Source organism: Phlebotomus papatasi, chromosome 1 (genome assembly GCF_024763615.1).
Source record: "Phlebotomus papatasi isolate M1 chromosome 1, Ppap_2.1, whole genome shotgun sequence".
Lineage (NCBI taxonomy): Eukaryota > Metazoa > Arthropoda > Insecta > Diptera > Psychodidae > Phlebotomus > Phlebotomus papatasi.
The window spans coordinates 60508860-60527519 of NC_077222.1; the positions used below are offsets into that span (position 1 = coordinate 60508860).

The 18660-nt window shown below is 36.5% G+C and overlaps 2 protein-coding genes and 1 long non-coding RNA gene across 3 annotated transcripts; 2 read left to right on the forward strand and 1 right to left on the reverse strand.

Moving 5' to 3' along the window:
• Positions 1-2012: 2012 nt before the first annotated feature.
• LOC129809542 (glutaredoxin-related protein 5, mitochondrial) lies at positions 2013-2762 on the forward strand. Its single transcript, XM_055859464.1, has 2 exons — positions 2013-2461; positions 2521-2762. The coding sequence occupies exons 1-2, from the start codon at positions 2200-2202 to the stop codon at positions 2697-2699; spliced, it is 441 nt and encodes a 146-aa protein (XP_055715439.1). The 5' UTR covers positions 2013-2199; the 3' UTR covers positions 2700-2762.
• Positions 2700-3419, reverse strand: LOC129809543 (uncharacterized). The gene is made up of 2 exons (XR_008752652.1): positions 3317-3419; positions 2700-3098 (listed from the first exon to the last, which is right to left on the reverse strand). It is a non-coding gene; the product is annotated as an uncharacterized LOC129809543 (long non-coding RNA).
• Positions 3420-6259: 2840 nt separating this feature from the next.
• Positions 6260-17826, forward strand: LOC129809544 (probable methylmalonate-semialdehyde dehydrogenase [acylating], mitochondrial). The gene is made up of 3 exons (XM_055859465.1): positions 6260-6427; positions 6824-7178; positions 16313-17826. The coding sequence occupies exons 1-3, from the start codon at positions 6392-6394 to the stop codon at positions 17488-17490; spliced, it is 1569 nt and encodes a 522-aa protein (XP_055715440.1). The 5' UTR covers positions 6260-6391; the 3' UTR covers positions 17491-17826.
• The last annotated feature ends 834 nt before the right edge of the window (positions 17827-18660 follow it).

An 18660-nucleotide genomic window follows, 5' to 3' on the forward strand; every position in this document is an offset into this window, starting at 1 on the left:
TGCGTGAAAATTCGATTGTGAGTTGAATTTTGGGGGTAAAGAATCGCGTCGAGTAAACTGTTCTCGGCAGTCGAAATGGATGAAATTGGCTCGACGCGATTCTTTACCCCCAAAATTCAACTCACAATCGAATTTTCACGCATTCCGAGTTGCACGCATTTCGAGGTCACCTGTAAAGGATCTCAGCTACCATAAGCTTATCTGGGCTTATCACTGGTCATTTTCTATTTTAAATAGTCTGAGGGGGAAGCGGAAGACCAACAAAAGAAAACAAAGTTCATTGAAATCGGTTAATAAACATAAGTGATAGAGTCCGGTCCATATGGGTTTAGTAAGGGTCGGGGTACAGTGGGTTGGGGTAGAGACGGATGGGACCTATTATTAGAAAGATCGTGCTCTCAGATACAATATAGGCTAAAATTTCATCGAAATCCCTTTATAAATACAGAAAATGCAGTCCGGTCAAGACATTTTTGATTATAGCTCGGGTCAGGGAACATCAAGGGAGGAGTGCGACCCACCATTGGAAAGGCCTCGACCTCAGCTACAACATATTAAAATTTGAAGAAAAAGCATAGTCTAGTTTTCGAAATATTCGAAATCGATTAATCGAAAATCGATTTTTCGATTAATCGGACCTTCGAATAAATCGGATAAAATTGGGGTGTCACAAGGGTTGTAGTGCTCCACGAGAGCTTTCCAAAACACCAATTTTTTTGCATTCCGATAATTAGAACCGGAGATATGGCCATTCAATTTTTGACCCCCTCTAGCTCGGGTCAGGGGGGTCGGAGGGGGTGAAGTTTGGTATCGATCGAAAGCCCTTAGGCCCAGCTATAACATACTAAAATTTGAGATTGATCGATGTCATAAGGGCTGAGTTAGCGAAAAAACAAATTTTGGGGGTGTTCCAAAATGGCGGAAAGGGGGTGGGGGTAGATTTGACATCATAAACTTCTAGCGGCACAATGACTTTTAACCTTTGCCGAAAACCGCTTGTCGATATCTCTCTCCGTTCTCTCTCCAGAAGTCGAAATGTAACGGACGGGACGGGACGGGACGGGACGGGACGGGACGTCCACGAAAATCGATTTTTGGCGCACATGATTTTCGTGATCTATGAGTGTCAAAACGTGTACATCCAAAATTTGGGCCCGATTTGACGAGGTCGGATTTCACCTGTGACCACAAAATCTGAGATTGTAAAGAATCTCAGCTAAAAATTGGATGAGAAATGTATAAAAAAGTCTGAAAATATTTAAAGTCGATTATCTCGGAAACTATGAGAGATAGAGGCCTCAATTTTACATTCATTGAGAACCTCTGTCAGCGACCCGAGAAAATCGCACCCCGCGAAAATCCGCGAAAAAATTCGCGCCTCGCGAAGATCCGCGAAAGACATTGCGGATCGTGAATTGTGCCACCTTATAAATCATCGAATATAGACTGACTATGTAGAGAGGGGGAGTAAGAGAAAGGGAGAGTTAGAGAGTGCTATATATATGGGGAAATCTTGTCCGACGCCGCTTCTCTCGCTTTTTTTCCCGCCTGACGCTAATAGCAAATTTTCTTAAATTGAAAATCTTTAAAGTGAAATATCTTGAGAACCGTTCGACGAATGTCTTAATTTTTTTTTGTAAATTGGTCTAAATTTTCTGGACTACAACATAAACATAAAAAATTCAAAATCGCATACCTAGATTTCGAGATAAACTACAAAACGTGATTTTTAACCGGTTTTTCAAAAACCTAATAGCACAGAAATCGTCGTACGCGCGCGTAGATATTAAAAAAAAATTATGAAGATATCTCTATCCACACCAGAGATATTGCGTACTACGGCCGGCCGGACGACAGCCGGACCCGAAATTGCCGACTTATGATTTTCGGCATCAGGGATGTTCAAAACATATACCTTGCGAATTTCAGCTCGATCGAAGCACTTTGAGAAAATCCGAGGATTACAATAAGTGTGATTAGAAGGAATCACACCTAAATTATCATAAATTGTAACAAATTACTCAATATACTCAATCAAACTTTATTTACTGATTTCCATTTTCACAAATTACATTATTTCTGATTCTGATAAATGGTCGCACACGTTGCACACAATAGCTGTGTATTGGAAGGACTGGAAGGGAATCAAAACAAAACAGCTGACAGTCGGTTTAGGAAAAATACAACAAAAAAAACACAATGAGTTTCCTCGGAAGAATTGCTCGCCAAGGGAATTTCCCTGTGAAATACTTTGCAAATTATGCCAAATTCTACTGCACAGCTGCTCCAGTGTCCCAGGAGATCGATAAAATGGTGAAAAAGAGCAAAGTCGTGGTATTTATGAAGGGAAACCCAGAAGCACCACGATGTGGTTTCAGCAATGCTGTGGTTCAGGTTATGAGGATGCATGGAGTTCCCTACGACAGCTACGACGTTCTCTCAGATGAAAGTCTCCGCCAGGGTAAGCAAACAAACTCCCAAATTACTGCAAATCCCATGCTAAACTTATTTTCTTTCCAGGAATTAAAGACTTCAGCAATTGGCCAACGATTCCTCAAGTCTTCATCAATGGAGAATTTGTGGGAGGATGCGACATCATGCTCCAAATGCATCAGAATGGAGAGTTGATTGAAGAGCTAAAGAAAGCAGGAATCAAGAGTGCTCTGCTGGACAAGCAGCCAGAGAATGAAACAAAGTAGTTCTGGAGAATTTTATTATAATTCATAGTGTATTTTACATGTAAATATCTCAGTTGAAAATAAGTGAACTATCTTTTGCGCTTTCGATTGGATGCTTGCTGGTACAGTCGCAAGAGAATTGCGCTTTTGAGATCAACAATTGTGCCACCATTGACCAGCAGAAGTCTCAAGCATTTCTCCCGGAAAGCCCTGTTGTTCGACATCAGAATTATGCGTTCCAGAGACGTTGCAATGGTCTCGTAAATGAGTTGTTCTTCCTCGCTGCGGTCTTGCGGGTAATTACTGAAATCTCGATTCATCTTTCACTAGAAGAGTATCTGCATGAGAAAGAAAATTATTTGCAATTTTTTTTATTCCGCCGGTATTTTATCGAGTTGCGAGTGTTTGTCACGAGTAGCGCTAGCGCTGCTAGCGATTAGAAGAATTACAATTTTTTCATGAAATTTTGAATTTTCAAAAAAAAAAAAATCTTAAATAAAAAAAATTGTAAAGAAAAAAAATGAAAACAAGGGAAATATTGATTAAGGATAATTAGGTAAATCCAGGTTTCCTGGTGTTCATAACTGGAACAATAATCTTGCTTGGAAACAAATCTGCGGGATGATAAGATTTTTTACTTAGAGGGGGGCGAAGAAAAACACACGCCTGCTTGTTATCAAAATTGCTCGTCACGCGGCTCGTGTGAAAATTGAAAATTACGGGACAAATGAACTCGCTCGAGTATTTCATGAGCAACTGCAAGATGAAACTGATTGAAATTAGCATAAATGACAAAATGTTTTTTTTTTTGGGAAAATCCGATTTTACCAAAATATTCTCTACTTTAAAAAAAAAGCAATTTAAAAAATGAATTAACCGAATTAGCAAAAGTAATAAACTTACCTTCAAGAGTGCAAATAATTTTAGACACGCGCACATAGAAATTTTGATCAATCGATTACGATCATAGAAAATTAAATTTGATTAGCAAAAAAACAGAATATAGTTAGGTAAAAATTAAACATGGACTTTGGACACAATAAATTCAAATAAATATCTCGTACTACACAGACTACACACCATTTCTCTGTGATCCGAGACACAGAACATTCTTCTAAGCAGAAAAGGCGAGATTTGCTTTATGATTAATGTTCCGGAGAACCCAAACATTTTTTTTTTTTTTTTTTTTTTGAAAGGGAATCTATATTTTTTCAGGGATATTGAGAAACCCCATGGATGTTTTCAGGGATCTCACGAAGAACGTGGAGAATTTATGATAATTTATGGCAAAAAACAAACGAACAGCAAAAGAATCAAAATGAGCAGTAAAATATCTACTTATGGTCAGTAAAAAAATTAAATCTTTACAAAAATGGGTCTAATTTATATATTTAACATTTAATTGTTGCAGATAGAATGAAAATCTCTTATTTTCCCTTTGCCAAAATTTGAACGATAATATCACTCTTTTAAGATTTTTTTTCCTGCTCAATTTTAACTTTTTACTGCTCATTTATACAATGCCATAATTTATTTGCACATGGGCCAGATGGCCATTTTGTACATGTACAATTTTAGAATTGAGCCCAACTCCAGCTTCTGTCAGTCCACGTCCGTCGTGGAGCGCCGTGCCGTCGGAAACTCCGTCAAATCGTTAGTTTAAATATCATGTCGGTTGGGTCAGGTCTACAACAATAATGATTTTTTTTCTTATTGTTCGCTGGAGCTCTCTACTTTTTTCTTCCTCTTGTTGTTGATTGATTTAGAACTAGACGGAAATATACTATACGATGGGGATTCCACATCTGTTTCGGGTGCACTCATATTCAATCTGAAAAAAATCAATTACAACAAATAAAATATAATAATTACGTGACATAATAAAACCCGTGACGCAATATACTCATTTGATTCACGATTTTAAAAGCGTGTGAGAAGCAGAAAAAAATAACAGCTGAAGTAAATCAAATAATTGTAATGATAGGATTTCGTGCTTTTACCACTTTTATATGACTTTATTCTTGCATCTCTCCATATTTGGATTTGGAATGAATTTTTTTCCTATAATTTTATTTGCGACGTTCGCTGAATTTCATTTTCAACTGAAATGGGGAACCCTTAATGGACATGTAGCAAGTTTCTGTGTAAAGGCGACGAGGGCAGTTTAAACTGAAGGAATGGAAGAGAACCAGGGCGAGAGCTGAGAAGCAAAATCGATCAGCTCAATCTCTTCAACTAGGGACGGGGGTTGGAGGGCACCTTTAAATGTTGGATAGCTTTGAAATTGGGATTTTTCTCCTATGTTCAAGTGGAACTGAGCCATACCACAATGTAATTTACCTTCTCAATCTATTTGTGCAGCTAAATTATATTAAGATAAGGCTCAATTTTATTTAAGAATAGGTGAAAAATACAAATTTCAAAGGTGTCCCACTTCTCCTTATAACTTATATGCTGGCGTTCCCAAAAGAGTCATCCGGGGTATCCGGTTATACACATGGCTCTTCGTTATCTGGCACTTTCGTTATCCGGGTGACAGCTGCCAAACACATGGCGGTTGATGTATTCAAATTTTTTTTACTAAACATGTAGTTTCACCAGTGTAAATTAAAGTATTATTATCATTGTATCGAAGTTTATAATACATAATTGTGATAAAAAAAAAATGAAACATAAGCACACCATGAAGAACATTCTCTTGTTCTTTAACAGACAGAAAATAAATTCACACAGCACAAAATATAAAAACAGTTGATCATTGAAAAAAACCTAAATGTCATTTTGTCCCTCAGTCAGCCGGATAACGAAGAGCCGTGTGTAAGTCATAAAACTGTCTAATTTTCCAGATCATTACCAGTTAGAATTTATGATTTTTAGATTTTGTACGAAATCCAAGTCTTTTTTTTAAAGGAATCTTAAAGTTGCGTCTTAAATATTTTCAGTTAACCCTCTAACGGTGTTTTCTCTAATATGCGAAAAAAAGTTCTAAAACAATGTTTTCTAGGATAATTATGATCCAATAAAGTCGAAAAAAACAACCCATTCTTCATTATCTCTTTTAGTTTAGGCGCTAGGTGAGAAAATATAAATTTTTTTTGAAACTCTTTTTGCTTCTAAAATTCACATTTTTACTTTTTTCAAATTTTTTAAATAAAGTATAGAAAGTAGAATGACATATCTTTCAGTGAAAAATAAATTTATTTTAGTCAGAAAACTTTAAATCGGTATTTTTATGGAAATTGGAAATTAGTTTTTTTGCACAAATATTTTTTGTTGCTTTTTTCTCTGACCTGTCACACAAAACTGGGAATAGCAACAAAACGAAGAGTCAAAATGAGTTCAAACTTTCAAGAGATGTTTATAAGACTATTACCGAGGACACTATAGCACTTTTAAATAAATAAAACCTTTATTGTCGCTGTAAATGTGATTTTTGTGAAGACCGTCTGGAGGCGGTCTTACCCGTTAGGTTAGAGGGTTAAAATTTTTTTTTATGAAGAGCAAATTCTGAGTGGTCGTGCATACTGCGAATGCTTTTGGCCTTTGTTTATCCTTCTTAAGCAAGTAGAGTGGGGGAAATATTCTACGTCCCACTCGCACGTCAAACTAGTTCTTGTTTGATCTTCGTGACGGGAAGGTGTGCGTGGCCCAGTGACCACGAATTTTCTGGTGATTTTCCCGTTTTCCTTTGCGATTTTTCCATTCAATTGGACATGTCATCCGCAATGCTGCGATTAATTGGAAATGAGGTAAATAACTTGATTATTCTGCAAGATGTAAATTGACTTTGGGGGCGCGGCATAAAGTGCAAAAGAGTGTAGAATGTGATCTTGAAAGCGAAATTCATCGATTACATAACTTCTTGGCCATTTATTTTCGTCTTGGATTTTTTTATGATAAGACGTCCATAGAGTCTGATAAGAATAGTATTTTACTGCGATTGTCACAGCTTGGCCTTGTCGCAATTGTCCATACCATGACCCTCTATTGAGAGAGTGTTGTGTTGGATTCAAATAATATTCTAATTTGCAATTTAGCACCACTTGAGGCAATACAGAAGGGGGCTCGTGGAGTGACAATAAAATGCTAAATAGCAGACACAATGGTGATATGAAATTGTAATTTTTTTCTTTGGGCTTTTCAAGGGTCTCAATGCCCTGCGACGTTCGTATTCGAGCAGTGCACCCACCACAAAAATGTTCATCGACGGGAAATTTGTGGAGTCAAAGACCAAGGACTGGATTGACCTGCATGATCCGGCAACCAATGAAGTTGTGACACGTGTGCCAAAGTGCACACAGGCCGAAATGGAATCTGCAGTTGAGTCGGCCAAGAATGCCTTCAGGACATGGAGTCAGACGTCCATTCTCACGCGTCAGCAAATCATGTTCCGGCTGCAGCATCTCATTAAGAGTAATATGGGAGAATTGGCTAAGAATATCACAAAGGAACAGGGGAAGACTCTTGTTGATGCAGAGGGTGATGTGCTTCGTGGATTACGTAAGTCTGCCGGGAGAGATAATCTCTTATCAATTTGTAGAAATTTTTTTCTGGGGATTACGGTCAGCTGAAACTGAGAGTGAACTGATGTAAGGCACGATCAAGTGCAGGGCTAAAAATAGGTCTTGAACCTTCTTTTGCGTGTGACAATTTTGGGTCTGGTAAATGAGATTAGATGAGTGATGAAAATTTTAGAGTCACATGCTTGAATTTTATTTCTGAAGAAAGATTGGATTTTACCCTGCAAGGGATGTGGGAAGACATTGTTGGGCCACTAAAAGGGATTTTTAGAAACAAGGATGTCCGCTTCAGTAATAGAGGAAGACCTTTAGGCATCGCACAAACTGGCACTGTGAACACTTCATATTTTACCCATATTCCTTTCTTATTAATCTTACATAGCGGCAATATATTTTAATAGACGGTCTTTAGTCACACATGTCCTGAGAAAATTAGGTAAGATTCATTAAAAATATGGGTAAAATATGAAGTGTTCGAAGCCAGACTTTATCCAAAGCCTGAAAGACTCCCCCTACGTCAAATCGGCCTAAGGGTCTAAATAATCTCAGGCTGATCCTCGAGAATGCTTAGCCTATAAAATTTGGCAGTAAAGATTTATCCCGAATGCCAATAGAATAACTGACGAAGAATAAGTATTACGCAATAGGGAGATGACCTCCTTCCGGGTGCGTCAGGGATGCTGATCCTAATCAGGATCAGCATAATAGGATCAGCATCCCTGACGCACCCGGAAGGACGTCATCTCCCTATTGCGTAATATTTATCCCGAAATGTCATATATTGAGGGCTTAGAATAATTGATAAGAGGTCCCAATTAAACCAATTCTTAAAAGCAAAGTTTTATAGGCTAAATATTCTTGAGAATCAGCCTGAGTCTATTTGGGCCCTAATAATGCGATAAGAAGGGTTACCATGATATGAAAAAAAAACTTTTCTCAGAATTTAATTTGTTTACGAAAAAATTCACATAAGACTATTTAACTATCTCTAACCGTTTGTCTTTTTAAGCTATTACACATTATTATCCTTCTTCAATGATCTTCCTCAATTCTGCGATATAAAATCTTCAAAGATTTAAATTTAAGTGAAATATTTAATGTCTGAAGTAAAGATTCTATGGATTCTATTCTATTCTGAGTTAAAAACTCATAGTGCTTAGTCTATTCTAAACTCCGCTTAAATTTTGGGATAAATTTTTAAAAGTTAAATCTTTGAGTAGGCCTTGAAAAATTGATTCGTAATCGCCATATTCTCCGATAAAGATCTTAATTTTAAAATTTAAATTATCAAATTCCTTTAGATCCTTAAATTCAAATCTACCCATCTTTATCCCTAGCCACACTTACGACTTAAGCCGAGGCAGAATTAAGATAAGATGAACAGATCTGTAACTCAGCGAATGGGAAAGCTTTAAATTTGTCTCTAAAATTTTAAAGCTATCTTCATCTTAGAATTGAGGGGCTTGCATCAACATTTTCTGCATCTGAAATTAAAGAAATCTTAAAGAAGTTGATATTCCCTTCGAATGGAATATTAAATGTGATTTTTTTTACATTTCGCCTGAAAGGCTTAAAGAAACTGTCACTTAAAAAATCTTTATCGAAGAATATGAATCGGCCTTAGAGGTCAATTTGAAGATTTATCTCTGAATTGAGATGATCGTTTGTATTCTATTAAAAAAATTATTCTGAGACAACGTTTAATTTATTCAATTATTATTTTTCTATATAATATTTCCTTTTTCAAAAACCAAAGAATTATATCTTTTTTTAATTGAAAAACAAGTTCCTAATTTATTTTTACATTTAGAGTTTTAAACAATCGCATACTTTATACAAAGTATAAAATTTCATTAGTAAGTTTCATCCTAAAAGATTATTAGTTTAACAATACACCAACTCCGAAGGAAGGCGGACTGACCAAATAAAAGACAATGCTTCTTGATCGAAGGTTCAACCGCAACTGCGCTTTATTAATTATTCCATACGGGAGAGACCTGATTAATATGCTGACATATATCATATGTTACATTAGATCGGAAACCTTAGACTTAAGTAATACGGATTTCAGACTGACGGTTTAGCCCAGTTGCCGAAGGAGTCTAAATTTCTACTAAACCTTAAATAATAAATAATTTTAGTGACTTTTCAAGATCAAGTCGATAAATTATTTTTGATAACCAGTTCTAAGTCAAATAAAAATAAAAAAAAAACTGTCCGGAAAGAATTTAGAGAAGTTAAGCCATATTACCAAACCTTGGGTCTAAGATCGTATAAGACCGGCTTCATACTGGAGGTTTAGCCCAGTTCACGAAGGTCTGAAAAATCTTAATAACAAGCAATTTTATTGATTTTTTAAAATTTAATGACTCATTTTCCCTTAATATTCAATCCTAAGCAACAATTTCCTAAAAAATCATACTTGATGAGGAATTAGAGGTGTTAAGCCAGATAGATAGCTAAGCCTTAGGTCTGAAGCCCGTATAAGGTTCATTCATTTATGGTTTAACTTTTCTGTTATTTCCGCCCGTAAGTTTTTTGCTTAAATTTTGATTTGGATTGGGCATTATCTAAAGAAATCTAAAATGTATGCCGAAGCCATAAGGCACTAATTGTTACACATTAACGATCTATCTCTAGTATTTTTAGCACAGTGAAATATTTTTCAAAGAGTGTTGTAAATAAACTAATTGGCAATGTATTTCATCACTTAGCTGTCAGGCTGAAGTAATTGTTGGATTATAAATGGGATGGCAAAGCGTCCCTTGCTTTGCGAAATGCTCGAAATCGTGATTTGAATGCTATATACCTTAAAAGAACTTTCTCATAATTTACCTACCAGTTATCAACCGATTGGAACCGATGAATAAATCACTCAAATGATCGTCAAAAATAGCTGAGAAGTAATAAAATTGATTTTTGGACAAAAATTGGAACCGGTTTTGGCTTATCAGAATTTCCAAAATGCTCTCTAGAGCCCCTTTCATTTTTGACCTTGAAAACGCATTATTAAGAAAGACTCAATGATATTTTCGTATACGGATGTAATATCCGTCTAGGCAACCTGTGAAACGTTTCCAAAAATGGAAAACTCACAATGTTTTTCGAGTAATCCCCAAAAAACATGGTCGACTTATATAGAGGTTCCCCGAAGGTCCCAAGTCTCTATCTCTAACCGTTTGGTCCGTTATGTATTAACATACAAACGAACGGACGGACAGACGGATTAACAGCTTGACGTCAAAAAACTCGAAACTTCAGATTTCCAAAATCCACCAAAATATGACACATTGGGCGGTAAGAAGTCGATTATGTACTGCTCTCTGTGCGGGAGTTTGAGCCATACAAATCAACATGAAAAATATTGTGAATCCTTAAATTCCATCTGATTATAGAAAGAAAAACAAGTTTAATCAAAAAAATTTACATTTTGGAACCGATTTTGATCATTTTAACTAAAGACAACCCTAGTTAAATTTAACACAGAATTTCTGGATATTTGAGAACATAAACTAAACCTCAAGGGATAGTTTTTGATTATCATCTATCACTCTTTCATAGTTACTGTTGAGTGATAATTTACCTGGAAAACAGGATGTGAAATAATTAATTATTTTCTTCTCCTAATCCGGAACGTAGGCGGCGATTTCTCAATATAAAACTTCTTTTTCAGGAACAAATAAACTTCTATATTTTACTTCACTCAATATTAGGTGAGATTCTTAACAATCTCACCTACTATAATCCTAACAAAATTTCATGTCCTCCGATCGCGCTCAAACTTGGCCAAAATGTGTTTCGCCACTTCCTGATCACGAATATATGGGGGGCTAAGTTACGTTCCCGGCCGGCCGGCCGTCCGGCCGCTCTTTGGAGCTTAATAGCTCCTAAACTAAAAAAGATATCGACTTGCGGTTTTCGGCAAAGGTTAAATATCGTATGAAAATTGCAACATGGTGCATTGACCCCCCACCCCCCACCCCTCCTTCCGCCATTTTGAAGACCCCCCTTTTTTTGTTTTCTCAATAGCTCCGGCCCTATGGCATCGAGCGGGCTCAAATTTTAGTATGTTATAGCTGGGCCTTAGAGCTTTCCATCAATACCAAACTTAAGGTCCCCCGACCCCCCTGACCCGAGCTATAAGGGTCCAAAAAAATTTTCTTAAAATGGCCATAACTCCGGTTCTAATTGTCAGAATTTAAAAAGTGAGGGCTTTTTGGAAAGCTCTCGTGAAATGCCACTTCCTCTTCTAACATCGCAAGTTCATAAAACCACCGCTAGGGGCGCTATTATTAAAAAGAAAATTTTTAAATCTTAAAAGTTAAATAACTCAAAAATTCCTTATGCAATCGGGCTGAAATTTTAGTATGTTGTAGCCGTTGATTATACCTATCAAACAAAAAAAACCTTAAGTCGATTCATAACCCCTGACCCGAGCTATAAGGGGTCAAAGTTCGAACATTGACCGGCCTCTATCTCCGGTTCTAATTAACATATCGACATAAATTTTACCTTTTTGGTTTCGTCTCGATGAGCACTTTCAGATGGAAGTTCAAAAAGTCACTACAGGTGGCGCTGTGATAGCGTCAAAATTCATCGAAATTCAAAGTCACTTTTCTCAAAAACGGCATTGTGCAAGTTAATGAAATTTTAGTATGTTGTAGTCCAGTCTAGGACGTTTCCAAAATGGTGCGTATGTGCGCTGTGGTTTCAATAGAACCGGAGATATGAGGGGTCAAAGTTCACAAAATTCAAAAAATCATATCTCCGGTTCTATGTGACCGATTTTGATGAATGAGGGCCTAAACAAAAGATCTCACCAAATGCTACAACTTTCTAGAACATTTGAACTTCGTGGGACCAACACCAGGGGCGCCACAGTCAAAAAACGAATTTCAATATCACATAACCTCAATTATCTCGACTGTCGCTGAACCGATTTTGATGATTACTTCGACATAATTGTAGAGGACATTTGTCTCTACATTTCGTCCATACATCATTTTCCGGTCAGACTACGCTATCACTCCGATTTTGCCGTTTAAGTGTGAAAAAATTGATTTTTCCCATAATAACGCTTTGAAATCACTCAGATGCCAATTTGACTGCCTCTACTCCACCAAGACACTTAAAATAGGGTTTTAAATGGAAAGTCCCACAGAATACAACAATTCTTTGATATAGTTGAAGTTCAACAAATGAATACTTGGGGCACTCTGGATGAAAAAAAAGTTAAGAAACAAAAAACCTCGCTTATATTGGCACCTGAGTAATCGATGAGATCATGTTCTATGGAAAAATTATAGAGAACATTCTGGTCTACATTTCACCCATATAACACTTTTCTGTCAGTTCATCCAAATCCTTGATGTTTTGGTTTAAATACAAAATTTGTATAATTTCACGAATTTTATTCAAGATAACTGAATGGCGTCTCCCAACTTCAGCTCTAAATCGAATTTGCATGCACTCCGAGTTAGCTCACGTTAAGAATCTCACCTACATAAGCCGGTTAGGATTATCTGTCCCTTTAATTTCAATATATATAACAAAATTCGACAGTTTAATTTTCCACGTGTTTTTGCTTTAAAAAATGTGATTGACTTCATATAAAGATAGCAAAAAGGGCAAAAAGAATACTGAGGAGCCGCCACGAATTGCACAGATTATATAAAATTAATTGGGCTCAGATATTCCCGTAAATCCATTTTCTCTCTCATTAGATGAATGAGAGAGAATTTTTCTTTCCCGCTTGATTTCAAATGTTTAATCTTTTCCATATTTTCTAAATTTTTAGTCCTTTACTCCCTTTACCTACTTGATTTTCATTTTTTTCAACATCATTTTGTTTAATTAATCAAAATTAATCTTAAAACGGCTATAGCACGCCTTTTAGATAAGGAAAATTTCGTTAAATTAAAATTTACTTCTTTCTCTCTCTCAAACGTTTTGCATATAGGGTAAGTGTGCCAAATTTCGGCATAGTTGCATGCAAGCGCCAAATTCTCATGTTTGAAATGTAATATAATTAATAAAAATTGATTTCTTTTATTCCTTCTACTTAAGGAGTGTTGCTTAGAAACTTGTAGACAGTTTATCTTCTTTATTTACTCTAAAATCATTCTTAATGCTCAGCGCACAATAACATTTGTTTTGTAAACATGTTTTTGACATTTCCATAAGAGTGAGTGAAACCTAGATCTAGTTATCTTGCTCACTCTCATAGGAAAATTTGAAAACATATTTACAAACAAAAGTTATTGTGCGTTGGGCATAATACATTTGAAAATAAATAAAAATGTTGACATAGCTTTGGTGCCTTATTTCGGCCACCTTCATTCTCATAGTTCTTTGCCCATCGGGAATTCTTCAAATGTCTTTTTCACGTCATCTTGTTTGTCGAAGCTACATTTTTTGTTATTCTTTTGCATTGTATAATCTCTAGACTAGAGTATGTAAAAACTAAAAATTCATGGAAATTCGAGGAACAAAAAAGGTGGCTCAAATTGCAAGCTAGCCGGAATTTGGCACAATTACCCTATATCCATCTCATTCTGTCCAACTCAAAATTAGATTGAACAAAATTAAATTTTGTCTGATGTTCAAAAGAATAAGAAGAGTGTGAAAAAGTAGGATAGACTTATGCAAAAAATTTAAAAAATTAAAGGGTGGGAATTTCGATTTCAGAAAATTTTCTTGATCTTGATCTTGCCAGCGACATGAAATAAAATTTAAAATACTTGAAATTGACAAAAAAATATACAGTTTTGATTACTAATTTTGGCCAGTAAATTACCCAAGTTTCATCAGAAAACCAAGAAAACCATATTTATTGCCAAGATGATTTGTGATTTTTAATTTTCCTTTTTATCAAGAATATTTTATTGCTTTTTAGTTATTAAAAATTATAAATTCCTTCTTACTGTTTCACATAATCAAATTTAATTTTTACTCATCAAATTAACTAAAATACTGGCCAAAATATTGCAACTGATATTAAACTGATATAGGGGAAAGTGCGCTACCTTCGGACGACTTAAGTTTCGAACAATTTATTCTTTTCGATATGTTTCTAATTAGTTTTACCTATTATAATACTCCCTCCGTTCCGAAATAAGTCGTACGTTTGGGAAAAATTCTTGTTCCGAAATAAGTCATACGTTTGGGAAAAAATGGGATTAAGGGAAAGTTTGTTAGTAAATGTTTTGTGTATCAACAATATCTCTTGTAAAGAACTATTGTTAATGTTCAGCACTAAAATTGGGGTCCAGTCTTCATGGTAAGTTGAGGAATGAATGTCTTAAAAATGTCTTACTTTTGGCGTTTTATTTTCAATCTAAAATAAGTGCAAAATGGAGAGAAATACAGACTTGGGACCTTTGGGGGACCCCCCCCCCCCATAAGTTGACCCTGGGACCATTAATATGTCCTTTATCTTGCCCCCACTCCTCCCCTTCCCCTCCAAAATCATCTTTTTAGGATTGCTCGAAAAGAGGTCGTGCGATTTTTTTTTCAATTCTGGATATGTTTTAGAGAAACATATAAATGATCCCAGTGTCAACTTATGGGGGGTCCGGTGAAGGTCCCAAGTCCCTATCTCGCACCATTTTGCATCCAGATACTCGAACACATTAAAAAAGGATGTTCTTTTTATTGCCCATTCTGCAAAATTTGAGCAATAAAAAATGTTATATCGGTAATATCTGTTGAATTCTACTTGTGCATACTAAGAATTTAGTACAATTACTATTCTGTAATGTTAATCACAGTCCATTTTTTAGTAATCAACTATCTACCGGAGCTCTTTGAAAAAAACGCGAAAAATGGACAACTTCAACATATCGATTCCTCAATTTACCATCGTCGTAAGATCCCCATGTTATCCTTGAACATGGAGGATAGTTCATACTTAAGATATTTGCAAATAACAAAAACATTCTCTGAAACCATTCCTTAATCCCTAATTTTTCTCCAAACGTACGACTTATTTCGGAACGGAGGGAGTATTATATTTTTATAGCTAGTTCGATGCTTCAAAATCATTGTAAAGTCATAGGAGAAATTCATTAGGAACATAGGAATAAAACTTGAGTTGTTCGAAGGTACACGGTAAAAAATTTCGGCACGTATTTGTTCCAAATATTAGTAACGAATTTCTTCCAAATTGTAGCTCGTCCACGGACACCATAATTTTTGGAACAAATTTGTACCTTCTAGGAGAACAAAAAGATACCCAATATTAGTAACGAATTTGTTCCAATAAATAGCTCGTCTAGTATAAAAGCGTATCCGTCCTCCTCTCACACTCAGTCACCTGTCACCGAAGTGAAGAGGACGCCAAATCTGTGAAAATTTTCGTGCTACATGGTTTCACTTTTATAATTCGAGATTCCCTTCCCCTCTTGCTGCCAGCACTCGCATATGATTTCGTCATGCACGCTTCTGTATAAAACACTCTTAAGTTGATTCTTATTTGATGTTCCTTATGAACTTTCGCAATCGAAATCCATCTCGACTGAAGTATAGGCCTTAACTGTAAGACGAAATCACTTACACGAATTTGTTCCCGACAATGGGAACAAAAAGATTCCCCATATGAGTAACAATTTCATTCCAAAAATTACCTCGTCCATGGACATCGAAAATTTTTGGAACAAATATGTTACAGATGTAGGATTAATATTGTTATAAAAAATATGTACCAATTTGTTCCTGGCAGTGGGAACAAAACAGCCGAGTGCAACAAATTCTGTTCCAAATTTCGGGAACAAATTTGTATAAAGTGAAATCAACTCAAATTTGTAGACATCCCACTGTATCAAAACGGTTCCAAAAGAAAACTTTAACAAAATTGTAACTGTAGTTTGTAACGAAACTGTAAAGAAAACTTTTTGGAACAAACAAATATCTTCTCTAGGTACAAATTGATTCCAAAAAAAATTGTTCCAAGGAAAACTTGTTCCAATATTTTGGTCAGTGTCCAAAAGTTTTTACCGTTTAGGGTGTTTCCCCTAGCTTCAAAAGAATTGTAAACTTTATGTCTTGTCTTTATTGGAATATTGCAAAAAAAAATCCGATAAGCTAATTTGCGCTTTCATGGGGAATTTCTTTCAGAGGTCGTTGAGCACTGCTGCAGCATCCCATCCCTCCAGCTCGGTGAAACTCTGCCCAATGTCGCTAAGGACATGGATACCTACTCACTTACTCTTCCCCTTGGCGTAACAGCTGGAATTACGCCCTTCAACTTCCCTGCCATGATTCCCTTGTGGATGTTCCCAGTGGCCATTACGTGTGGTAATACCAGTATCATCAAGCCTTCAGAGAGAGACCCTGGTGCCACGATGATGCTCATGGAGATGCTCAATGAGGCTGGCTGTCCGCCAGGTGTTGTAAACGTCATCCATGGTGCTCATGACTCTGTCAACTTCATCTGCGATCATCCTGACATCAAAGCTGTGTCCTTTGTCGGCTCAGATCAGGCTGGAAAGTACATCTACGAGAGAGCTGGTCGCAATGGGAAGCGTGTGCAGTCGAATATGGGAGCGAAGAATCATGGTGTAGTTATGGCTGATGCCAACAAGGAAAATACCCTCAATCAATTGGCTGGAGCGGCCTTTGGGGCAGCTGGACAGAGATGTATGGCACTGTCGACGGCAATTTTCGTGGGTGAGGCGAGAAATTGGATTCCTGATCTAGTTGAACGTGCCAAGACACTGAAAGTCAATGCTGGACATGTACCTGGAACAGATCTTGGACCTGTTATCTCACCACAGTCAAAGGAGCGTATTCATTCGCTGATTCAGTCGGGAATTGATGAGGGAGCCAAGTGTGTGCTCGATGGACGTGGTATTAAAGTTCCGAATTACGAAAAGGGTAATTTTGTTGGACCAACAATCCTCACGGAAGTCAAGACCACCATGAAGTGCTACACTGAGGAGATTTTTGGGCCAGTACTGGTGTGTCTCAGTGCTGAGACAATTGATGAGGCCATTGAGATGATCAACAAGAACCCATATGGAAATGGCACGGCAATTTTCACCACAAATGGCGCAACTGCACGAAAGTTTGTCAATCAAATTGATGTTGGACAGGTTGGAGTCAATGTACCTATTCCCGTGCCACTGCCAATGTTCTCCTTCACCGGTACTCGTGGCAGTTTTCTCGGTGATCAGCATTTCTATGGCAAGCAAGGGGTCAAATTCTACACACAAACCAAGACGGTAACTCAATTGTGGCGTGAAACGGATGTCTCTCACACTCGCGCCGCCGTTGCAATGCCAACGATGAAGTAGGCTGGGAATTTATGGAATTGATTTATCGCAAGCTCCAGACAGTGTGGCCTTTTCCGAGAGAAATTGCATGTCTTCCAAAAGAAAAAAAAGAAAGAAAGAAAAAAAGGTGAGAATAATTTCTCTGGTAAAAAAGAATGATTTTATTTTAAGAAAATTGTTGCATTTACTTAAAATTTTAAGTATATAACTAATGATATTGAAAAAATGTACCCCCAGAATTTTACACATGATATCATCATGATTCTATTCTATCTCCATACTCTGTCCTGTCTCTTCAGCTGAAGAACAGAGGGGCAGTGTGGAGCGAAAAGTGAATAAAAACGAAGAGAAAGATAAGACCAGGGTATTTACTTTATTCAATGAAGGCACTTGGGAAAGAGATATTTTTGCTATAAGAAGGGCTTATAGAAATTCATATTTCACCATAATCCACCCTTCGATACCTATTTTAGATGGTCCATAGTAGAAGGCAGTGATAGAGGGACTTCAATCATTTCCACGCAATTTCCTCATGTTCGAATTTCACTCAACTGACCCATATATAAGTCATCAGCGAAAATTCTCAATGTGTTGTGAGGAAATTCGCGAAAATTCAATTTTCCTTCCTCCAGTCTCGTTTTTTACATTCAACGAACTCGCTTGATATTTTAGCGAGAGGAACAGTATTGCAATCGATCGACTTGAGGATATTCAGAAGAAGTTTATGGCTTCTATGGACATCAGTTCAACGATAGAGTTTAACAACTTAAACTAATTTGATAAAAGGTGAGATATTTTATATGTAAAAACTTTATTAAAATTTAATTAAATCAAGTTTGTCAATAAATAATTTAAAATTGACAGTATCTGAAGATTTTAAATTTGGTAGGGGGAAGTGGGGCAACTTTGAATTGGGGCAGGTTTGAAATGGGGCTTTTTCTCATATTTTAAAATAGAATATGAGCCATGTCATTAATGTGTAATTTACAATAGACTATCCCAAATTCGGGCATTTGGTAACGAAATGTCAACAGAATTAGAGAGAAATCCGGGCAGCAAATTGTTTGAAATGCAACGATTTTTTGTTTATTTGAATACTCATATTGAGTTTATATGCTCATTGCTATTATAAATTTCATGAAAACCTCTTAATAATGCAAAATCACATCAAAGCTAAGACAAATCATGACA